Genomic DNA, 17,934 nt, shown 5'->3' on the forward strand with positions numbered 1-17,934 from the left:
GTTAATATAACTCAAACTTTGAGAAAAGTTATGGTCACTCATTCCCACGAATCAGTCTAACTCAAAAAAGAAGTGTTGATGTAATAACTTGCCTACTTGTGCATTTAAAGTGGATGAGGAAGACTTTAATTTTAGAGAATTTAAGTGCTGGTGATGTAATTCCGCTTCGTTTCACTAACTAATTATCTTTAAGTTGTGTTAATATCAACATCAAATAAAGCAAAGAATGCATAAACAAATCTTTTAAAGCAAGACGTGCGGAAGACTGCGTCGTTCACGAAGCATGTTGGGATACCTGACGGCGCGACCAACTTTGGCTACTTATACCGAAGAAAATGTGAATATTTTTGCTTACACTTCACAGCCTGCGTCTGTCCGCCTTGACGAGGTAATTTATGTTGTTATATTGCTGATGTTGCGTGATTGTTTTGCCGACCTGTTTGTTTATCGGACTGTTTAATTTGAGCTCTTCAGTGAAGTTACGTCAGTTTTCAGAGTTTCAAGCGGCAACGTTCAAAAAATAACCGCCATTTTCCTCATCAGATGCACATAAATTGGTCGAGGAAAAGCGCTGCTGCGTCTGTGTAAGTCTCCTCGACTACTAGTTAGCTAGTTTTCAATCGTCCCTGGAGAATACTACGTATTCCGAGCTTAATTTAGCGCAAACGTCGACTCCATTTGGCGCTCTACATCACTTTTCGACTGTACTGTGTTAACTTTATACATCTTAAAAGTGAATTTATTTGGTCAATAAAAAGAATATAGTTTACTTCGGCAGTGGGCAGATAAAGTGTTAAGCTAAGTCTTCGCGGTTAAAACGAAGATAGACGTTATGATGTGGGAATGTAAATTATGTGAGTTTTCCAGTTCATTTAAAATACGTTTTTTGAGACATTGCAGAATCTACCATGGCCAGTATCCCACAGTTTCACCTTTACCATGCTTTAATAACAGTTGCATGTGCACATTCACAACTCTTAATTCACTGAAGGTTCATTTGTCCAGAAATCATTCAGCTCGAAGAGTGGCAGGTGGTGACAGTCATGATCGGGCATTTCATTGCCCTGTTTGTGAATTTAAGCAGCCATTTGTTGAGAGGGAAATGTACAGTCATCTAAGGGAACATTTAAGAAAGAAGGAAATGGTTCCATCTCCATGTACGGCTTGTAAGTTTAAAACAAATGGTTACTCCACATTCAATGCTTTAGACTATGATGTAGCAGTTGTAGGGCAATACAGGAAATGATTGATCATATTGATCAGTTGTTTTCCCTATCAGAACCTGTTGTCAGAGAGAATGTAATGAAGATATTGAAAAACCATGACTGTACTTTTAATGACACACTTGTAAGGGAAATTGACCAGGCAGTTTCAGAGAGTAATAATTTACATAAATCTGTTACCTCTGAAGGACCACTATCAACAGCTAAGAGGAGAAAACCTTTTTGGAGGAGAAGTTTCCATATGTTAAGCCTGTAGAATACCTACCTGATGCAGTTGAGAAAGTTAAAGAAACAACATCGCATAAGCCTGGACAGGATTTCTCATCTCGTGATGGCTCCCACTATCAGGAAAATCAGCTTCTTTCAGATGAGGATGTGAAATTATCAATAATTAAATAAATGATGATGATGATGATGATTAAATATCCAATAATAATTAATTCTATGTTGATGATTTTGAAATTGCAAACCCTTTAGGATCATTGAAAAAAAATTCACAATGTGCAAGTGTACTTGACATTAGGTAACATAACAGTCAAGTGTCGCTCAGTCCTCCATTCTATGGCCATTTTGTGCAACTCGAATGATGTACGATATTTTAGATATGAGAATGTTTTTGCACCTCTTGAGTGATCTAAAAACACTTGAAGAAGTGGGTGTGTACATTGAAAAATTGGGTGACAGTTTACTATGCAGTGGCTGATAATCTCGCTGCCCAAGCTGGTTAGCTGGTTTCAGTGAGAGCTTCAGGTCTACATATTTCTGCAGCAATGAGATGCAGTAACCAGTGGTTTTGAAATGAGGACAAAAGATTTCCACGATAGCCTGGTTTGAAAAATACAGACAAATGAAACAGAAGAGAATTAAGATGTAAAGCAGAGTTGTGTTCTTTCTGGTCAGCTCTCCTTTTTTCATCCATCACAGGATTTCCACCTGACGTGCTGCACGACCTGTTTGAAGGCCTGGTTCCTGTGGAGCTGGCACACTGTTTGAAAGGTTTGATTTTAAAAAAATATTTCACGTTGGAAGAGCTGAATAAAGCGATCCTATGGTTTCCCTACAAGCATTCTGACAGAGTTGACCGTCCTCACCCAGTTCCTCAAAATTTTGCAAGTCGAGTAACAATTAGTGGGAATGGTCATGAGAACCACACTCTTCTTAGACTGCTCCCTGCTCTCATTGGCTCCAGAGTACCAGAAGGGGACAAAATATGGGAGGTCCTAATGGACTTAAAAGATATAGTTGAGCTTGCTGTTTCTCAAAGTTTCACAGATAGTACCATTCAGTACATGGCCTGCAAGATTTTTGATCACTGGCAACTCCTTCAGGAAGTCCTTCCCAACTTAAATTTGCGACCAAAGCATCATTACATCAAACACTATCCTTTTCTCATCAAGTGCACTGGTTCTCTGGTGCATCTCTGGACAATGAGATTTGAGGGGAAACACAAGGTTTTCAAGAAGATAGTTCGTGATACTCACAACTACAAAGATGTATTGAAAACACTGGCAGAAAGACACCAAAACATGATGGCATTCTATCTGTCATCACAAAGGTTTTTCAAGCCAACAGTACAGACTTCAATTGTGGACTTTGTCTTTATTGACTCACTGCCTATTAAAACACATTCAGTGGTGTCTGGCATCACAGACAACAACAGCGTATATAGCACAAAACAGGTAACCATTGAAGACACAACATTCGTGATAGGCATGTTCATATGCAGTGGGACACATTCTGCTTTGCCTGAGTTTAAAGAGATCAAAAACATATTGCTTATTGGAAGTGATATCTTTTTTTCTGTTGAAAGACTATGAGACCTGGTACGTTGAGCATTTGCGGTCCTATGAGCTAACAGACCATAAAAGCAAGAGCCATTCTGTGAAATCTCTGAGTCAGCTAACTGATCAAATGCCACAGACTGCCTACAAAGTGTCTGGCACGCTAATTCTGACAACTAAACCATTCCATTGCAGTGTCTGAATTAAGAAGACCACACCAAGCAGCCAGTCTCAGCCCCGTTTTCTCCCAGTGACCAGAGACTAAAGACTCTTTGGACCCTTCTATGAACACTCGTAGTAACCTCCCTGGGAACTCTTGAAAGTAGTTAAAGGTAATATGAGCCATGTTTTAAAGGGGCATGTGCTTTGTGTGCTTCTTAAATGAGAAACAACAATGTAGTCAGTGGCTATATTGATATATGCATAGTTTAGCAACTAATGGAAAGGGGGACAGTGACAAGGAGTACAGTTTTTTTTCTCTTTCGATATGTTTCAGGCTTCCCCAACACGATGTAAATGGAGGCGACTGATACTCTTCAGGTCTACATATTTCTCTTACACTGAGGGTCATCATTGATGATGTGAACACCGAGAGGCTTATTTTGCCCTCCCGTCCTGAAACTGTAAATGCCCTCATAGTTCAGGCGAAGGACAAATTGAATCGTTCTATGAATTTCACCTTCGGTTTCAAGACCCAGAATTTGACAATGCACTCTACAATTTGGTTAACATTGAGGACCTACCATCTAAGGCAACCATTAAAATAGTTAGAATTATTGAGTCAGATCTGAGTTCAACAAGCACAGATGACACTATTTTACTGTCCGATAATAGAATCACCCAAGCGACTTTGAATTGAAGGAGAGTGAATTGCACTATTTTGTGAAGCACAAGTGCGTAAAAATTTACAAATATTTAAAAATATGCATATATCACTAAAGTCAACTTTAGATTTGAGTAGTTTCAGTTGGAATGTCTGTCTGAAAAGCAGTTTTCAAAATGAGCTATAAAGATGAACTTGTTTGTTTTTTGTATTTCTTTCCTCAAATATTTCTCCACAAAAATGATATCTGTGCAGCCTGAACAGCAGCCCTGTCCGGTCTACAACACACTACCTCAAGGAGGATTCATCTGAAGTCTTCAGAACGTGCAAGGTATCTGTGTTCTTCTTCTCCATGTAATTAACAACCAAGCATCGAGGATCACATTCCATTCCTTTTTCAACATGTGGTTCAAATCAGGTGTCATCATGCAGGTGACACATGCAGGGAGACAAAAACAGCAAAGTTAACCAGTCTCTCACAAACCAAGTAAACTGATGGAAACATTTTGTTTCACTGCAAACATACAAGGTCTGTAATGCTGCTTCATTTTATTGTTGTTTATGCCCCTACTTTAGTGTTTGCTATAGTCTTTACAATTAAATCCTCTTTTTTTATATTATAATAATACACATTTGATTATCTTAATGTCTTGCTAGTTATCAAAAGAGAATTAAACCTAGGCTGTAAAATGGTTTTGCCAGCATTCCATTCTATAACAGAATACAGTGGGACCTCTACTTACGAAATTAATTGGTTCCGGAAGTTGTTTCGTAACCTGAAAATTACGTAAGTAGAGATTCGTTTTCCATGTAAATGCCCTAATCTGTTCCAAGCCCCCATAAATTCGGACATAATTTTTTTTATAAATCAGAAAAATGCATCAAAACATGTAACAAATACATGTTACAATTAGATTACCGCACAATAAATGTAGAAATTCAGTGCAAGGCTTCTCCAGGAACAAAATGAACTTTATTACAGGCTAATCTTACATTAGCCGTCATTACTAGCAACGAACGTTAACACTTGTGGTAACACCGCCATCTAATGGACAAACATACGAACACCCATAACAAATAAAAGTTAAACGAAGGCGACGCTGGGATACACACAAACTTGTACATATTGATGTCCCTCCTAGCCAATGGGATGACAGGAAGATGCTAGGCGATAGCCAATGGCAGAGCAGCTACAAGCAAGTTTGCGTTCGCTAAACTCCGCGAGCTGCGAGTAGCAGCAGTAGCGTATTTTTGCCTTTCATATCCTGAAATTTCTATCGTAACAAGAGGAAATATTTTCCCGTTGAGACATTTCGTAACCTGAAAATTCCGCATGTAGAGAAGTTCGTAAATAGAGGCCCCACTGTAAATCTGAAGGACAATTCAGGCCAAAGTTTGGTCATCACTTCTCCTGCTTGCTTTGCTGCACCAGATCCTCCAAAGAAAACACCCTGGTGGAGAAAGTCAATTTCTTCTAAACACAAAAAGGTTCAGGAAGATTCAACAATAAACTCAAAAAAGAGGTAAGAAGAATGGCTAAAAGAAAGTGTTGTGTAGTTATATTTCACCACTATTAAAATCAAAGGCAAGCTTTTGTTTACACTTTTTTTGTTAAGTGTTGGTCTGACCTGCAATAACCTTTGCATGTGTTTGACCCCTTTTTACAGTTTGTATCCAAGAATGCAGCCAAATCCAAGACAAAAAAGTCCAGGTTTCTGAAGAAGGCTCTCCAGTGCTTTCTGTCATGGACGACACAGACGAAGCAGACGATGCACCTTTGGACCAACCAACGCGGTACGACCAAAGTTCTTTAAAGTTGAATTTATTGCCCTGATTTGTGACTGAGACATTCACGTGACAAATGGAGAAGGGTTCTTCACCATGCAGATCTTCTGTTTTCTTAGGTTTTGCATTATTTTTCACACCATCATCAGTTGGAGTGACGGCACAGAGAAGCAGGCTAAAGAGCCCTCGGCAAGAGTCCATCAGCCAGGCTCAACTTTGGCTGTCGCAGGTCACCAGGTACATTTTTCTCTTTTGATAGAGAAAAAATAACACCGGTTCCTGATGTTTCACATTGACCCTGTCTCTTCTTCCAACAAACAGAGCCCAAAGTGTCCTGCAGGGGACAGAGAAATGGACACGTGTCTGGTAGACAGCCCCTGTTCCTCCACATCCAGCAGTGATGTCGAACAAGCTGTAAAAATGCTCCTTCTAAACTTAACATTGTTGTATTTTTTACTTTGTTTTTACAATACTGAGCTGAATTTGCTTTGCCTTTAACTACCGTATTTTCCAGATTATCAGTTGCACTTTTTTTCATAGTTTGTATGTGAAATATGTGAAATAAATAAATTACTACAGAATTTCACATGTTCGTTATTTTCACACTGACAACCACAAGAGGGCGCTCTAGGCTTGTATGGACATTAGTTTGTTGTAATTACCACTTTTTTCCCTATTTCCAACAGAGCACAACATGTACTAGAAAGGAGGAAGAGGATAACTCGTCCACATCAAATAAAAGTGTTTCAGACGTCCCAATTGTAAGAATCAAGCACATCTTTACTGTTACATTGTTATAAGGACTATACATCATATTTATACCAGTGGGTTATTTTTCCTCTAATGGTGGCTGTTTTACTAGATTGAGCTGATTTTGCTTTGCCTTTAACTAACAGAGCCTGGAGAACAAGGATGAGGAAGACTCAGAAACACTTTCTTCACAGCAAAGTGGTTTATTTATAAGATCCTTAGTAGCTGCAGAAGCTGCAGCTGAGCAACTTGTAGAGGAAAGCGCAATGGAAATATGGACATTAGTGTGCTGTAATGACCACTTTACTGCTATTTTTACAACAGGTGCAACAAGTTCCAGTGATGAGGAAGAAGAGAACCCATCTTCATGAAGCAAAAGGATTTCAGACATCCTGGCTGTAAGAATCAGCAAAATTCTGACTGTTACACTGTTATAAAGGACTATCCATCAGGTTTTTTGTTTTTTTTACATTTAACCTAAACAGACACTCAAATCTGACACAGGCTGTGACGTCACAGCCCACTGCCCCAAAGGATAGCTTACTGAAGGCTGTAAAGTATGTGGTCTCTAGAAGCAGATTCGAAAGTGGGAGAACCCTTATGCCTGATGAACTGGCCTGTTATGGGTAAAGATTTTAGCATATCATCATCATCAATGCTTTGCTTTGTTATTTTTCCTCTAATGGTGGCTGTTTTACTAGATTGAGCTGATGTTGCTTTATTCTTAACAGAGCTTGGGGTCCACAGAAGAAGACCCAGAGATATACTCTTTGTGTGTCAGTAACACCCTACAGGAGGAGCAGGCTGAAGAGCCCTTGGCAATAGTCGGCCGGCCAGGCTCACCTTTAGGTGTCGCAGGTCACCAGGTACATTTTTAATAGATTGAGCTGATTTTACTTTGCCTTGCCTTTGAGAACAAGGATGAGGAAGATTCAGAAAAGCTTTCTTCACATCTAAACAGTTTAGTTGTAACATACATTTAGGCAGAAGCAGCAGCTGAGCAACTTGTAGAGGAAAGCACAATAGAAATATGGACATTAGTGTGCTGTAATTACCACTGTTTTTACAACAGAGTGCAACAAGTTTCCAGTGATGAGGAAGAAGAGAACTCATCCTCATTAAGAAAAAGGATTTCAGACATCCTGGCTGTAAGAATCAGCAAAATTCTGACTATTACACTGTTATAAAGGTGTCAGGGACCAGATGAGAACCCAAATGCGACACAGGAGTTTGGCTGAACACCGCTTTATTGTCAGAAACAGACAAGACAGGATTCACCGGGGAGCGAGCAGAATAGAATAGTCGGGGACAGGCAAGGTCGAGATCGGCCAGAAGGCAGACAGGGTTTACCGGGGAGCAGGCAAAACAGAATGGTCAGGAACAGGCAAGGTCGGAACCGGGCAGGCAAACAGGAATACGCTGGAAAGTCATCGGAACACGAATAACGATCTGGCCGGGAGCAGCTGTGTCTCTGGGGATTAAGAAGAGAGGCTCATTAGTGTCCAGATACACAACAGGTGTGCGGGGCAAAGCGACTCACGGGCATGATCGCCCGCAGCTGTGACATAAAGGACTATCATCACGTTTTTGTTATTTTTTTACATTTAACCTTAACAGACACTCAAATCTGACACAGGCTGTGATGTCACAGGCCAGTGCCCCAAAGGATAGCTTACTGAAGGCCTTAAACTACTGTATGTGGTCTCCAGAAGCAGATTCGAAAGTGGGAGAACCCTTATGCCTGATGAACTGGCTTGTTATGGGTAAAGATTTTAGCATATCATCATCATCAATGTTTTGCTCTGTTTTTCTTGTGTTTCAGGCTCCCCAACCTGTCCCAGAACCTGTCTAAATTAACTCTGTTCTCCAGAGCCTCCTGACCCTCATGCCTTTTGTGAAGGAGCTCAACAAACGGAGTCAACAGTGGTGTTCGCACCCAAAAGCTCTGCTTTTCAAGTACAGCACAAACTCACGTGCCCCCATCATTCTATGGCATTAATAAAACAGAATGCAGAAGAAATCCACCCACTTCACATTACACTGGAGTGTGTGTGTGTGTATGTGTTTGTGTGCACTACAGCTGCAGTAAATCTGTGTTTGCAGAAGAATATGGAAAAAACTACATAGAAGTTTCAGAGCTGGGAGAAGGAGGTTTTGGAAGGGTGTGTTGTAGTTATAGAAAAGATTATTTATTTCCAGTAATTTTTTAATTTTTTTTAATTGAATCACACCAAACACACATATAATCGTCACTACTCTCGTTGACACATAATTCTTGTCTGCAGGTGGTAATCAAGCACATCAGTTACGCCTTGGTCAAATACCAGTCAGTGGTCAGGCTAACTTCGATCTTACCATCAGCTGTTGAACTTAGTGTGGAGCTGTTCCTTTTTGATTGATGACCAGCAGTAAACCACAGATGACAACGAAGACACAATGGGTGAGATCAAAGTATAAAGACTTTGTTCGGAGTCAGATCATTAAAGAAACACCAAAGCCATTTTGAAAGACATATATGAAGACATCAAAGCCAAGATGGATGATAGAATCTTGGCATGAAACACAAAGGTATTGTCAACAAAGTTTCTCTGCTCAATATACGAACAAATTGTGCAACATTGACTGTCGAGCTGTGGTACAAAGCAGAAATGGGCATCTCTCCCAATAAATGCCAACGTTAGGAATCCTCAAAATCAGGTGACTACACCATAAGAGAAGCCAAATCCATGTTTTTCTTTCTGGTCTGATTGATTTAATACAAAAGTTTAAAACAGACACAATCAGAGAACAGCACCAATCCATCCGCCAGCGCAGGGGAGGATGGTGGGGTGGTGAGTGTACTGTAGTAACTGAAACTATGTATCTGTTCTCTGCAGCTCTGTGGGAGTTCAGCTTGCTGTTCTCCTATGTATCCATTCTGTGATGGCCGTAGAAACCTGCAAGGCCTCAACTTGCTTGCCAGACAATCTAGCATTATCTCACAGATGTTTCATGTCTCCTGAGACTTTCATGTTTCAGAGGCTTATGATGGATGCCTTCCTCCTTTTCAGTAATAATTGGATTCTATATAATTTGGTCGGTTAGACTATGTTATGAAGTCATCAGAGAAGGATGTGTTTACTCGGCGGTATAAAAGAGTGATACTGGAATAAGTCTGGAGATCTTCACCATCAGGACCACAAAACCTCCCTCAGACAAACTGCAGTGTCTGATTGATGCCTGACTTTAGGACTCTCCAATAAACATCTCTTCAAACCAAATCAATGTCTGTGAAGATTCCTTCCTCAGCAACACAGCTCAGTTACCATCAGAAGAAATTCACCACAGCACCATACACCCTCCAATTTTAAAAGACTGGAGGCAGGTGTAGATGATTATCTGGAAATGAGTTGCAGGTGTGTTAACTGCACGATGGGAGTGAACCAGGAAGCAGCCACGGAACAGACATGGAACACAAGGGGTTCAACCCCCATACTGGCCACAAAGGCTCTCTCTTTACACACTCAACATCTTCTGTCTCATATATTTTGCTTCTGTTGGGAACTTTTCACATCTTTCATATACTAAATATTGTTGTTGCAATAAAATATCTGGCTTTTCTTCCAAACTTGAAGAAAGTCGCTCTGACTACTTTTCGTCATCCACAGGTCTTTGACCTCTGACATGGTGGCTTTAAACTCCTAACAAAACACAAGCGGTCATATGTGAATATGCCATAAAATCCATTTTCATCCAGATTTGGAGCTGTTTTAAAGCTGCCTTGTTTATAGATGACTTTCAAGAATGATAGTGAGAGTGTCGAACGAGACCGCTCATCATCATCATTATCATCATCATTATCATCAAAAACACAGGAGCTCACCAGGACTCAAACTTCTCTTCACCAGACATAAGAGCCTGAGAACAATGAAAACAAAGCCTATACTTTCAAGGGTTGTTTCTTTAGTTTGCAATTGAGTACTGTATTTTCTGGACTATATGTCGCTCTGGAGTTTAAGTCGCACTAGCCAAAAAATGCATAATAAAGAAGAAAAATAGATATATAAGTCGCACTGGACTATAAGTCACATTTGGGGGGGAAATTTATTCGATAAAATCCAAGACCAAGAACATACATTTCATCTTGAGGCAATTAGCAATCCATTAGCATGGATTACCAATAGGGTTACGGTATGCTAACACAACAAATTCAGCTACATGACCTACAACGAACTGAGTACGTGTCTGCTTTGTTAACGCAACATAATAACAGTTATTCAGATAACTATAGCATAAAGAACATCCGAGCAAGTTTACCAACATTGGGCCAGATTCACGAACCGTTCTTACGAACAAATTTGTTCTTAAGTCCCATTTACGAACATTTTACGAAGATTGTGGCATTCACCAATTCTTCTTATCCTGGATTTATTCGTAGGTAAGAACAAATCCTACGAACACTCAGGAGTTCTCTTACGCACATTTCATTGGTGACATGTTGGCCTGGTTGTGTTTTCTTCTCTTGTGCAGTTCAATAAAATTCAATATTACAATGATAATTCTGTCATATTTATTTATTTCCTATTTTGGGTGATTTACGGAGAATTTTAAAATTACGTAAATGTGCCAATGACTTAACATTAATCAACCAAATTGGAAACCATGCCAAAACTGTCTTTTTATTTGATTTTATCTTGATTTATTTTATTAGGGGATCGAGGATATGCCCTGGTTGTTGACACCACTGACCAACCCTCAGACTCCACAGGAGTTTTATTCAATCAGATGCATGCGCGCAGTCGCTCCACCATTGAACGCACCATCGGCATGTTAAAGGGGCGCTGGATGTGTTTGGACACAGAGCCACAACCCCGTGAGGATGTGCGTCCTGACGCAATGATGGGGCCAGACTGCAGGCACGCGGTTCACGTTCGAGCGCGATTAATTGCCCGTTTGTGAATAAAATGCATTATTGTCACAATCCGAGCACAGCTTTTACACGTTTATTTTTTTTTACATTCTTCTTTTTTTTACATTCTCGTTGACTTCTTTAAGCGTGTTGGCTATAGTCATCAGGGTTGAGACAATTTTATCAAGCGTGTTAGCCATCCTTTCTTGATTGTTCAACACGGCGTCAGAAATCAGGCGTGGAGAGGCAAGCTTTGGGCATTTCGCTTTGGGCATTTCGCTTTGGGCATTTGGCTGCTTTTTGCTCTGTCTACAGGGTCCTGCTGCAGTTCCTTTTATGGGCATTAGTGGGCGGTGACCTATGCTAATCGTATGTTAATTAGACTCACCTGCTTTCAACTTACGAACAGATGGCATTCATCAATCTAAGAACACAGCTGCGAACAATTCTGGGGCTTACGAACGCGTTGATGAATCTGACGTAGGGTTTTCTTAAGAAACTTCTTAAGAACAACTTAAGAAAGAATCTAAGAAGATTCTTAAGAACATATTGGTGAATCTGGCCCATTGTTTGGCAAACAATGAAGTCTAACTCCATAGACGAAGCACCGCTTCTTCTTCTGCGTCGCTAAAGGAACTCGTTCCTCAGGTACACACGCTAAGAGCCCCCTCTTGTGGTTGTCAGTGTGAAAATAACAAACATGTGAAATTCTGTAATAATGTATTTATTTATAGGTCGCTCCGGAGTACAAGTCGCACCCCCTGACAAACTATGAAAAAAAGTGCGACTTATAGTCCGGAATTTTTTTTTTTTTTTAAAGAGTTTGGTCTTTCCGCCCATTGTGAAGTCGTGAGCTGTATCTGCCTCAACTAGAGTCAAAAGAGATTGTCTGTTATCACATAAAATACTTCCAGTTTTACCTCTTACCAATTTTAACCTCCTCAAATAAATAAAACATAAAGCAATGTAAGATTTTTTTTAAATGAATTAAATAAAATTTAAGCATTTTAGGCCGTTCAGAGCCACCAGTAGAAACACTTCTCTCAACCGTTAGCTTTGACCCTGGCCATCAAACTTTTGCAACTTGCAAAGCAAGAGGATAGATTTGAAAGGAAATCTGATCTATTTGACTCAATAATAGATAAAGAATATTGTCTTCATATATTTGCAAATATAAATCTATTTGTAAAAACAAACACTCAAGTTACGAAAAACCCCAAAAAACACGAATACACAATTACTTTTTTTTTTCTTGAAGAGAAGAATATCAAAGAGATTTATTATTGTGAATTGAAAAATAACACGTTTAAATCAAGGGATGTTTGTACGATCCCCTCTTAGCATTTAAATGTATAAACGAGACAAATTGAACCCCCTATATTCCTTCAGTAGCTGTCTATGCAACAAAAGAATGATTCATGAAGCTGTTGTCATACATAAAGAGATTGATCAGAATAAAAGACTGGGTCATGTTGCGTTGCTCAGGCAGAACTACGGCGTCTATTCACAGGCGCGATTTCACTACTGAGCGGCATGAGGGCTTTGACCTGCTCCGTTGCCGACCTGGGTCGATGCACCCCTCCTGAGACGATCTGGTGGCCCCGGGCTCCCCCAGGAGCACCACATCTATTCCGAACTTAGTACGGACACCCGATAGTCGCTGCAGCTCAGAGCTCCTGAGCTCAAATGGTCCTCCAGCCTCCCGGTAGCGTTGGAGTACAGGCGCGCACCACCGCGCCCCATCAGGAGCTCATGGGCCTTTTACCCTTGTTGATTGTGACGTCATGGAAATGGCTACCAACATCTTGCAATGATAAAGTCTCACTCCACTGCTAAAGATGTCATTATAGCCCAGAGGTTCGATCTGCAGATTCAATTCCACAATTATCTTTACTCTTATGCAGCTATATCTTTATCTGATTTTACTTGTAGATGAAGATTGAGGCACACGTTATTGCACAGTATTTTGTCTTTTTAAGAAACGGCATCAATAGTATCAAAGCTGCAATTCACCCACTGGCATTTGTTTATAACATGGAACACAAAGTCAGCTTGTTCTTTCCAGAGGTGTCTTTTGCCTGAGTAATTTTGTTGGGCTATATAACCTAAGTAAACACAAGTTAAAAAAACACACACATTTAAATACTTTATTTCTCCACTAAGACATCTAAAAAATAAACATTAAATAAAGCGCCACATGAAGGCATTGAAGAACAACACCAGACAATTGCACAGAAACCATATTATGAAGTGACTTGTCTGTCAAATAAAGAATTAGCTTGTCTTATCTAAAAACAAAACACTTTTTATGCTACTGAACCTTGTTTGACAGGTTATCTAATGCTTAGAAGACATTTAAAATAGTTCACATAATCGACATACAGTAACAATGCAACAACAAGGTGGCATTCACTCAAACAGAAACCACATATATTGAGGACCTGACCAAGGGCAATAGCATAACAGTGGACACACAATAAAATACATATTTTAATTTAACTCTATATTTCATAATTTCTGAACCTTTGCAGCAGAGTGGATGGTGATTCAGAAGCCCAACGGAAGCGACGGTGGCAATAATCACCTACAGGCAAAACAGTCATAACTGTGAGTTTCACTGCAACAGCTTACAATTATGAGCCAATGTTTATTTAAGAAGATTATTTTTTAAACTAAATAAATATATGCTATTCTGGTGCACACGTATGTGTTTGTTCAACTGAAATTAACTTAAGACAGCAAACAAAAAACAGTGCAATTAAACAAAAACTTGACTTTTATAATTAAGATTAAGATTAAGATGTACTTTATTCATCCCCGTGGGGAAATTGAATTGTAGTAGCAACCTATACAAAGTATAGAAACAGAATAAATAATATGACAATGACTAAAGCTAACCATAGTTAAAGACCAAATGGGTGACATTTGGCAACATTTTCTTTCAGAAAAATAGGTTGTATACTGTCTATATAGATTATTTCCTATATTTTATATTTAAGCACTTAAAACAATAAAATTTCTATAACTCCTAACCATTTGAATCTGGCTTACTTGAAGGAGATGCAGCCTCATGTGAACTGACTTTTGGTGCTTCTTGCCCAGCATTAAGATGGTCTGCTTGTGATGTGGCTGCTGGTTCTACCTTTGAAGCCTCCAGCATGGGTTCCTTCTTAACTCTTACAGCCCAGTGCATTGACTACAAACAGATGACCAATACAGTATATGGATTTTAATTTCAAAACATCGCCTCTGATTAGAAATATGCCTACAAATAAAGACATTACATACAGTTTTAACAGAATCATTCAGAGCTTGCCAGTCATGGAATGGAATAGTAACTCCACTTCTTTTCCAAAGGTCATAGTTTTTTCTTTTGGCTTCATTGCACAAAATGTCTTTGGCTTCCTGCAGCTTTTGGAAATCTGCCACTAAAGATGCAAAAATTAAACTGTAATCATTATAGCTTGAGATGGAGTGTGCTTGCTTACATAATATGCAAAAACAGGCTCCACTTTAGAAAACTGGATTAAAACTGATAACTTAAACAGAAAGTTCAACATTCAACAGTACCATTTTGTGAGATATGGCCTTTTCCTGGTTGGGCAGTGTATTTACCTGCTGTTGGGTTGTCTAAGTGTTTGTCTGGGTGACATGCCAGGGCTCGGATCTTGTACTCATTGAGAATCTGTTCAGTCTGCAGAACAAAAAAATTAGAGTGATCCTGTTTTTATTTATGACAACGCTATTACAATATTCTCAAATCACTGATGATAACCACAAAAAACTGAAATATAATTATTATATTATATACTGGAATATCAGATGCACAGTATATAAGGGGTGATATAGATATTTTTGTATTGTGACATTTGTATTGACCAGAGAAATTAATCTTATCACAACCAGTCCAAGTGCAATTTAATGGCTTCAGTCTGTTGCCATTACGAAGTTCTTGAATATAAAGCTAAAGATAATTGCTAAGAGCCACTGCATCACTATTAACAGACCATGAAGAACCGTTTATTTTTGCACAATTCAACAGGTTTTTTCTCCTCGCACGGAGTGAACTGAAATAACCATCCGAACCTGAAGTCACGCAGCAAAATACTTGATGAAGTGGACAGAACTTACTGAGGACAGCTCGTCACATCCTAAAATCCCGTAGTAATCCACTAGATCCTCTGGTTTGCAGTTCAATACAGCCTCCATAAAATCGATTATCTGGTTTCTTGTGACGAAGCAACTTGAATATGTGCTACACGCGATCACCGTTTGTTGATGGCGATCCCTCGTTGCTGCAGCTTAAATGTCACCGCTTAGTTAAATGCTTACTATAATCTATCTGGAAATTTTCAGAAGGCTTTTATATATAAAAAAAACTAATCCTGGAGAAAATTCACTCCTCACTGTTGCGGAAAGTCAGCGGTCCTTTTAAACACATGACGTGTGTTGCGTTCACGTTTCAATCTAAACGCTCCATTGAAGCCTGGAGTCCAAGGATCCTACGTAGCAAATGCAGCCAAATAAAAATAAAATTGAAGGATATCACACTAATGGAATCGTAAATAAAATGTATATGCGTAGTACAACCTAATCTATATTCCCTGATGGTCTGAATATTTTATTTATTATGTGTAGGTAAGATGTAATATAGTGTCACGCCTGTCAAAATTTATTTCGATAGTCATGAATGCAACATGACGTTAATGCCTCTACGTCACCGGTCTATGGAGGGGTTGGGAGAGTAACTAGGTCCAGCTACGGATTTGGAGACCCTTCGAATCACACCCTTTCAGACCTATGGATCGAACTATGCAATTCTTCCTCCATAACAAACCTTCGTCCATAAATTAATCATTCCTCATTCCAATGAATGAATTGTAAACTAGGGGCGGGTCTTCTTCTTCTTCTGTTGCTTCTTCTTCAGCTGCTGCTTCTTCTTCTTCTTCTGCTGCTGCTGCTTCTTTCTCTTCTCTGTGTTATCGAGCTGATCCGAACCAGCTTTCTGCAATCCGCCACCTACTGTACCGTACCCGACCGTGTAACATCAAATAATTTAACTATTTCTAATTCTCCGCAACTACCCCGAATTTCTTAAATATTTAAATCATTCCTTCTTGCAGACACACGCTCTCCCTTATCCCCACCAGACTCCATTCTCTTTCACTTGGCAGACTTTATAATGTAACCTTTCTCTTTCAGCTGCATGTCCATCACATTGTGTCAGTGTATGGTCAATCTTCTCTTTCACCCAACAAATCTCACATCTATCAATGCTCACCTTTAATATATTGGATATATAGTGCTTTTTATGCATACAAATCTGAGTCTTACTTGTATGAGTTTTTTTTATGAGGTTTCTAATGGTGTGTGGTGTTACAGCTCTCCTCTCCTCTCCTCTCCTCTCCTCTCCTCTCCTCTCTCTACCCAGCCGGCCATCAGCAGGAGGGTCCCCCTACGTGAGCCTGGTCCTGCTCAAGGTTTCTTCCAGTTTTTCCTTGCCACTGTTGCTTGTCTGGGGTTAGGCCCTGGGATTCTGGAAAGCACTTTGAAACGATATAAATAAAGATTGATTTGATTTGATTTGACATGCCTTGTATGTTACAGTCATTATCTCCATTGGCTGGACATACAATGTTAACTTTGCTTCAATTTTCCCTTTATTTGTAAATATCATGTAGCTAAATTTGCTTGCCAACATGTCCATAAATTAATATGACCACTGCTCCACTTTTTTACAGCCCTTTCCACATGTCCGAACAGATAAATATTTATTCATGCATCTATACTGCCCCATCATCTGCATAAAGTGCTGCTTTAACGCACACATCTAATTCAGAAAAACATCAACAATCATGAAATAACACAGGCTTCCCATGAAGAATGCCATCTATTATGTCAAAGTCCTCCAATACAACTTCTCCAACTTTTACTCAATCAGTTACAATTTTCATTTTTTTGCATTCATATTCTTCCTTCAAACCCTTTATCAAGTTTGAAGTTTCCCAATGGAGTAAAAATACTCAATGTGCCTTCTCTGCCTCAGTAACTCTGATTCGAGCATCCACATCAGATACCATCTAACAGACCTGTGTTCCAGTGTGTTCGATAACCTATTAACTATCAAATTCTCCCCATTTGCATAAATAGCCAATTAGATCTATTAATCTATAATTGCCAGGTTTAGCAGGATCAGACCTGGTTTGCTAAAGGGCAAATAGCCCTCCAACTTTTGTTGAATAGACTTTTCACCTATCCACAGTCTGATCTGGTACCTTGTCTATCAGTCAGACAATAGAACTTTTAGGGGTGGTGGTAGCTCAGTCTGTAGGGGGTGGGGCCGAGAAACAGAGATTGAAGCCCCAGTTCAAGAGAGCTCTTTCCCAACAGTTCCTCTAATATTGTCCCATTAGAGTCTGTGTGATTGCTGCAAAACGTGTGAAATCTCCATATTTACTTCCCATGTATTCCACCTGCCTTAGGCTGCAAACGTCAGCTATAACACACTCCATATCCTCAGACTTTTATTACAGTAGCAAATCCACCCCTACTTTGGTAATTAACCCTATCAAGGCTTGCAGAGGTGAACCCTGGAATCACAAAATTGAACTGCCTCATTTATTGACCAAAAATGCATCTGGAACAACTTCTATGCGTGCATAAACCTTCTCTCATTCCAGTGTA

At 39.5% G+C, this 17,934-nt stretch overlaps 2 protein-coding genes across 10 annotated transcripts; one reads left to right on the forward strand and one right to left on the reverse strand.

Annotated features, from left to right (window-relative positions):
• Positions 1-517: 517 nt before the first annotated feature.
• On the forward strand, positions 518-9,151 carry LOC130533331 (uncharacterized). Of its 8 annotated transcripts, none has more exons than XR_008952542.1 (12): positions 518-584; positions 2,148-2,219; positions 4,083-4,158; positions 4,260-4,356; positions 5,260-5,350; positions 5,495-5,621; positions 5,732-5,849; positions 5,934-6,760; positions 6,848-6,988; positions 7,094-7,228; positions 8,185-8,318; positions 8,648-9,151. XR_008952542.1 is itself a non-coding variant. In XM_057046628.1 (9 exons), the coding sequence occupies exons 2-8, from the start codon at positions 5,572-5,574 to the stop codon at positions 7,185-7,187; spliced, it is 645 nt and encodes a 214-aa protein (XP_056902608.1). In that variant the 5' UTR covers positions 4,365-5,350; positions 5,495-5,571; the 3' UTR covers positions 7,188-7,228; positions 8,185-8,556. The 8 variants fall into 8 exon arrangements, 2 of the variants coding, with proteins under 2 accessions (XP_056902608.1, XP_056902609.1); XR_008952541.1 differs by lacking the exon at positions 518-584 and adding an exon at positions 3,200-3,336 and having other exon boundaries at positions 1,695-2,219; XR_008952543.1 differs by lacking the exon at positions 4,260-4,356.
• Positions 9,152-13,383: 4,232 nt separating this feature from the next.
• Positions 13,384-16,185, reverse strand: dnajc12 (DnaJ (Hsp40) homolog, subfamily C, member 12). Of its 2 annotated transcripts, none has more exons than XM_057046633.1 (5): positions 16,088-16,185; positions 14,866-14,944; positions 14,539-14,678; positions 14,302-14,446; positions 13,384-13,834 (listed from the first exon to the last, which is right to left on the reverse strand). In XM_057046633.1, the coding sequence occupies exons 1-5, from the start codon at positions 16,106-16,108 to the stop codon at positions 13,752-13,754; spliced, it is 468 nt and encodes a 155-aa protein (XP_056902613.1). In that variant the 5' UTR covers positions 16,109-16,185; the 3' UTR covers positions 13,384-13,751. The 2 variants fall into 2 exon arrangements, with proteins under 2 accessions (XP_056902613.1, XP_056902612.1); XM_057046632.1 differs by lacking the exon at positions 16,088-16,185 and adding an exon at positions 15,382-15,977.
• Between the last annotated feature and the right edge of the window lie 1,749 nt (positions 16,186-17,934).

Source organism: Takifugu flavidus, chromosome 11, assembly GCF_003711565.1.
Source record: "Takifugu flavidus isolate HTHZ2018 chromosome 11, ASM371156v2, whole genome shotgun sequence".
Classification (NCBI taxonomy): Eukaryota; Metazoa; Chordata; class Actinopteri; order Tetraodontiformes; family Tetraodontidae; genus Takifugu; species Takifugu flavidus.

Excerpts from the sequence above, each read along its gene's own strand:
- LOC130533331 (XM_057046628.1), top strand. The coding sequence starts at position 5,572 with ATGGACGACACAGACGAAGCAGACGATGCACCTTTGGACCAACCAACG. Across the intron at positions 5,850-5,933 it reads TGGCTGTCGCAGGTCACCAG|AGCCCAAAGTGTCCTGCAGG; the intron begins GTACATTTTTCT and ends TCCAACAAACAG. Across the intron at positions 6,761-6,847 it reads GGATTTCAGACATCCTGGCT|ACACTCAAATCTGACACAGG; the intron begins GTAAGAATCAGC and ends TAACCTAAACAG.
- dnajc12 (XM_057046632.1), bottom strand. The coding sequence starts at position 15,459 with ATGGAGGCTGTATTGAACTGCAAACCAGAGGATCTAGTGGATTACTAC. Across the intron at positions 14,945-15,381 it reads GATGTGACGAGCTGTCCTCA|ACTGAACAGATTCTCAATGA; the intron begins GTAAGTTCTGTC and ends TTTGTTCTGCAG. Across the intron at positions 14,447-14,538 it reads TGAATGATTCTGTTAAAACT|TCAATGCACTGGGCTGTAAG; the intron begins GTATGTAATGTC and ends ATCTGTTTGTAG.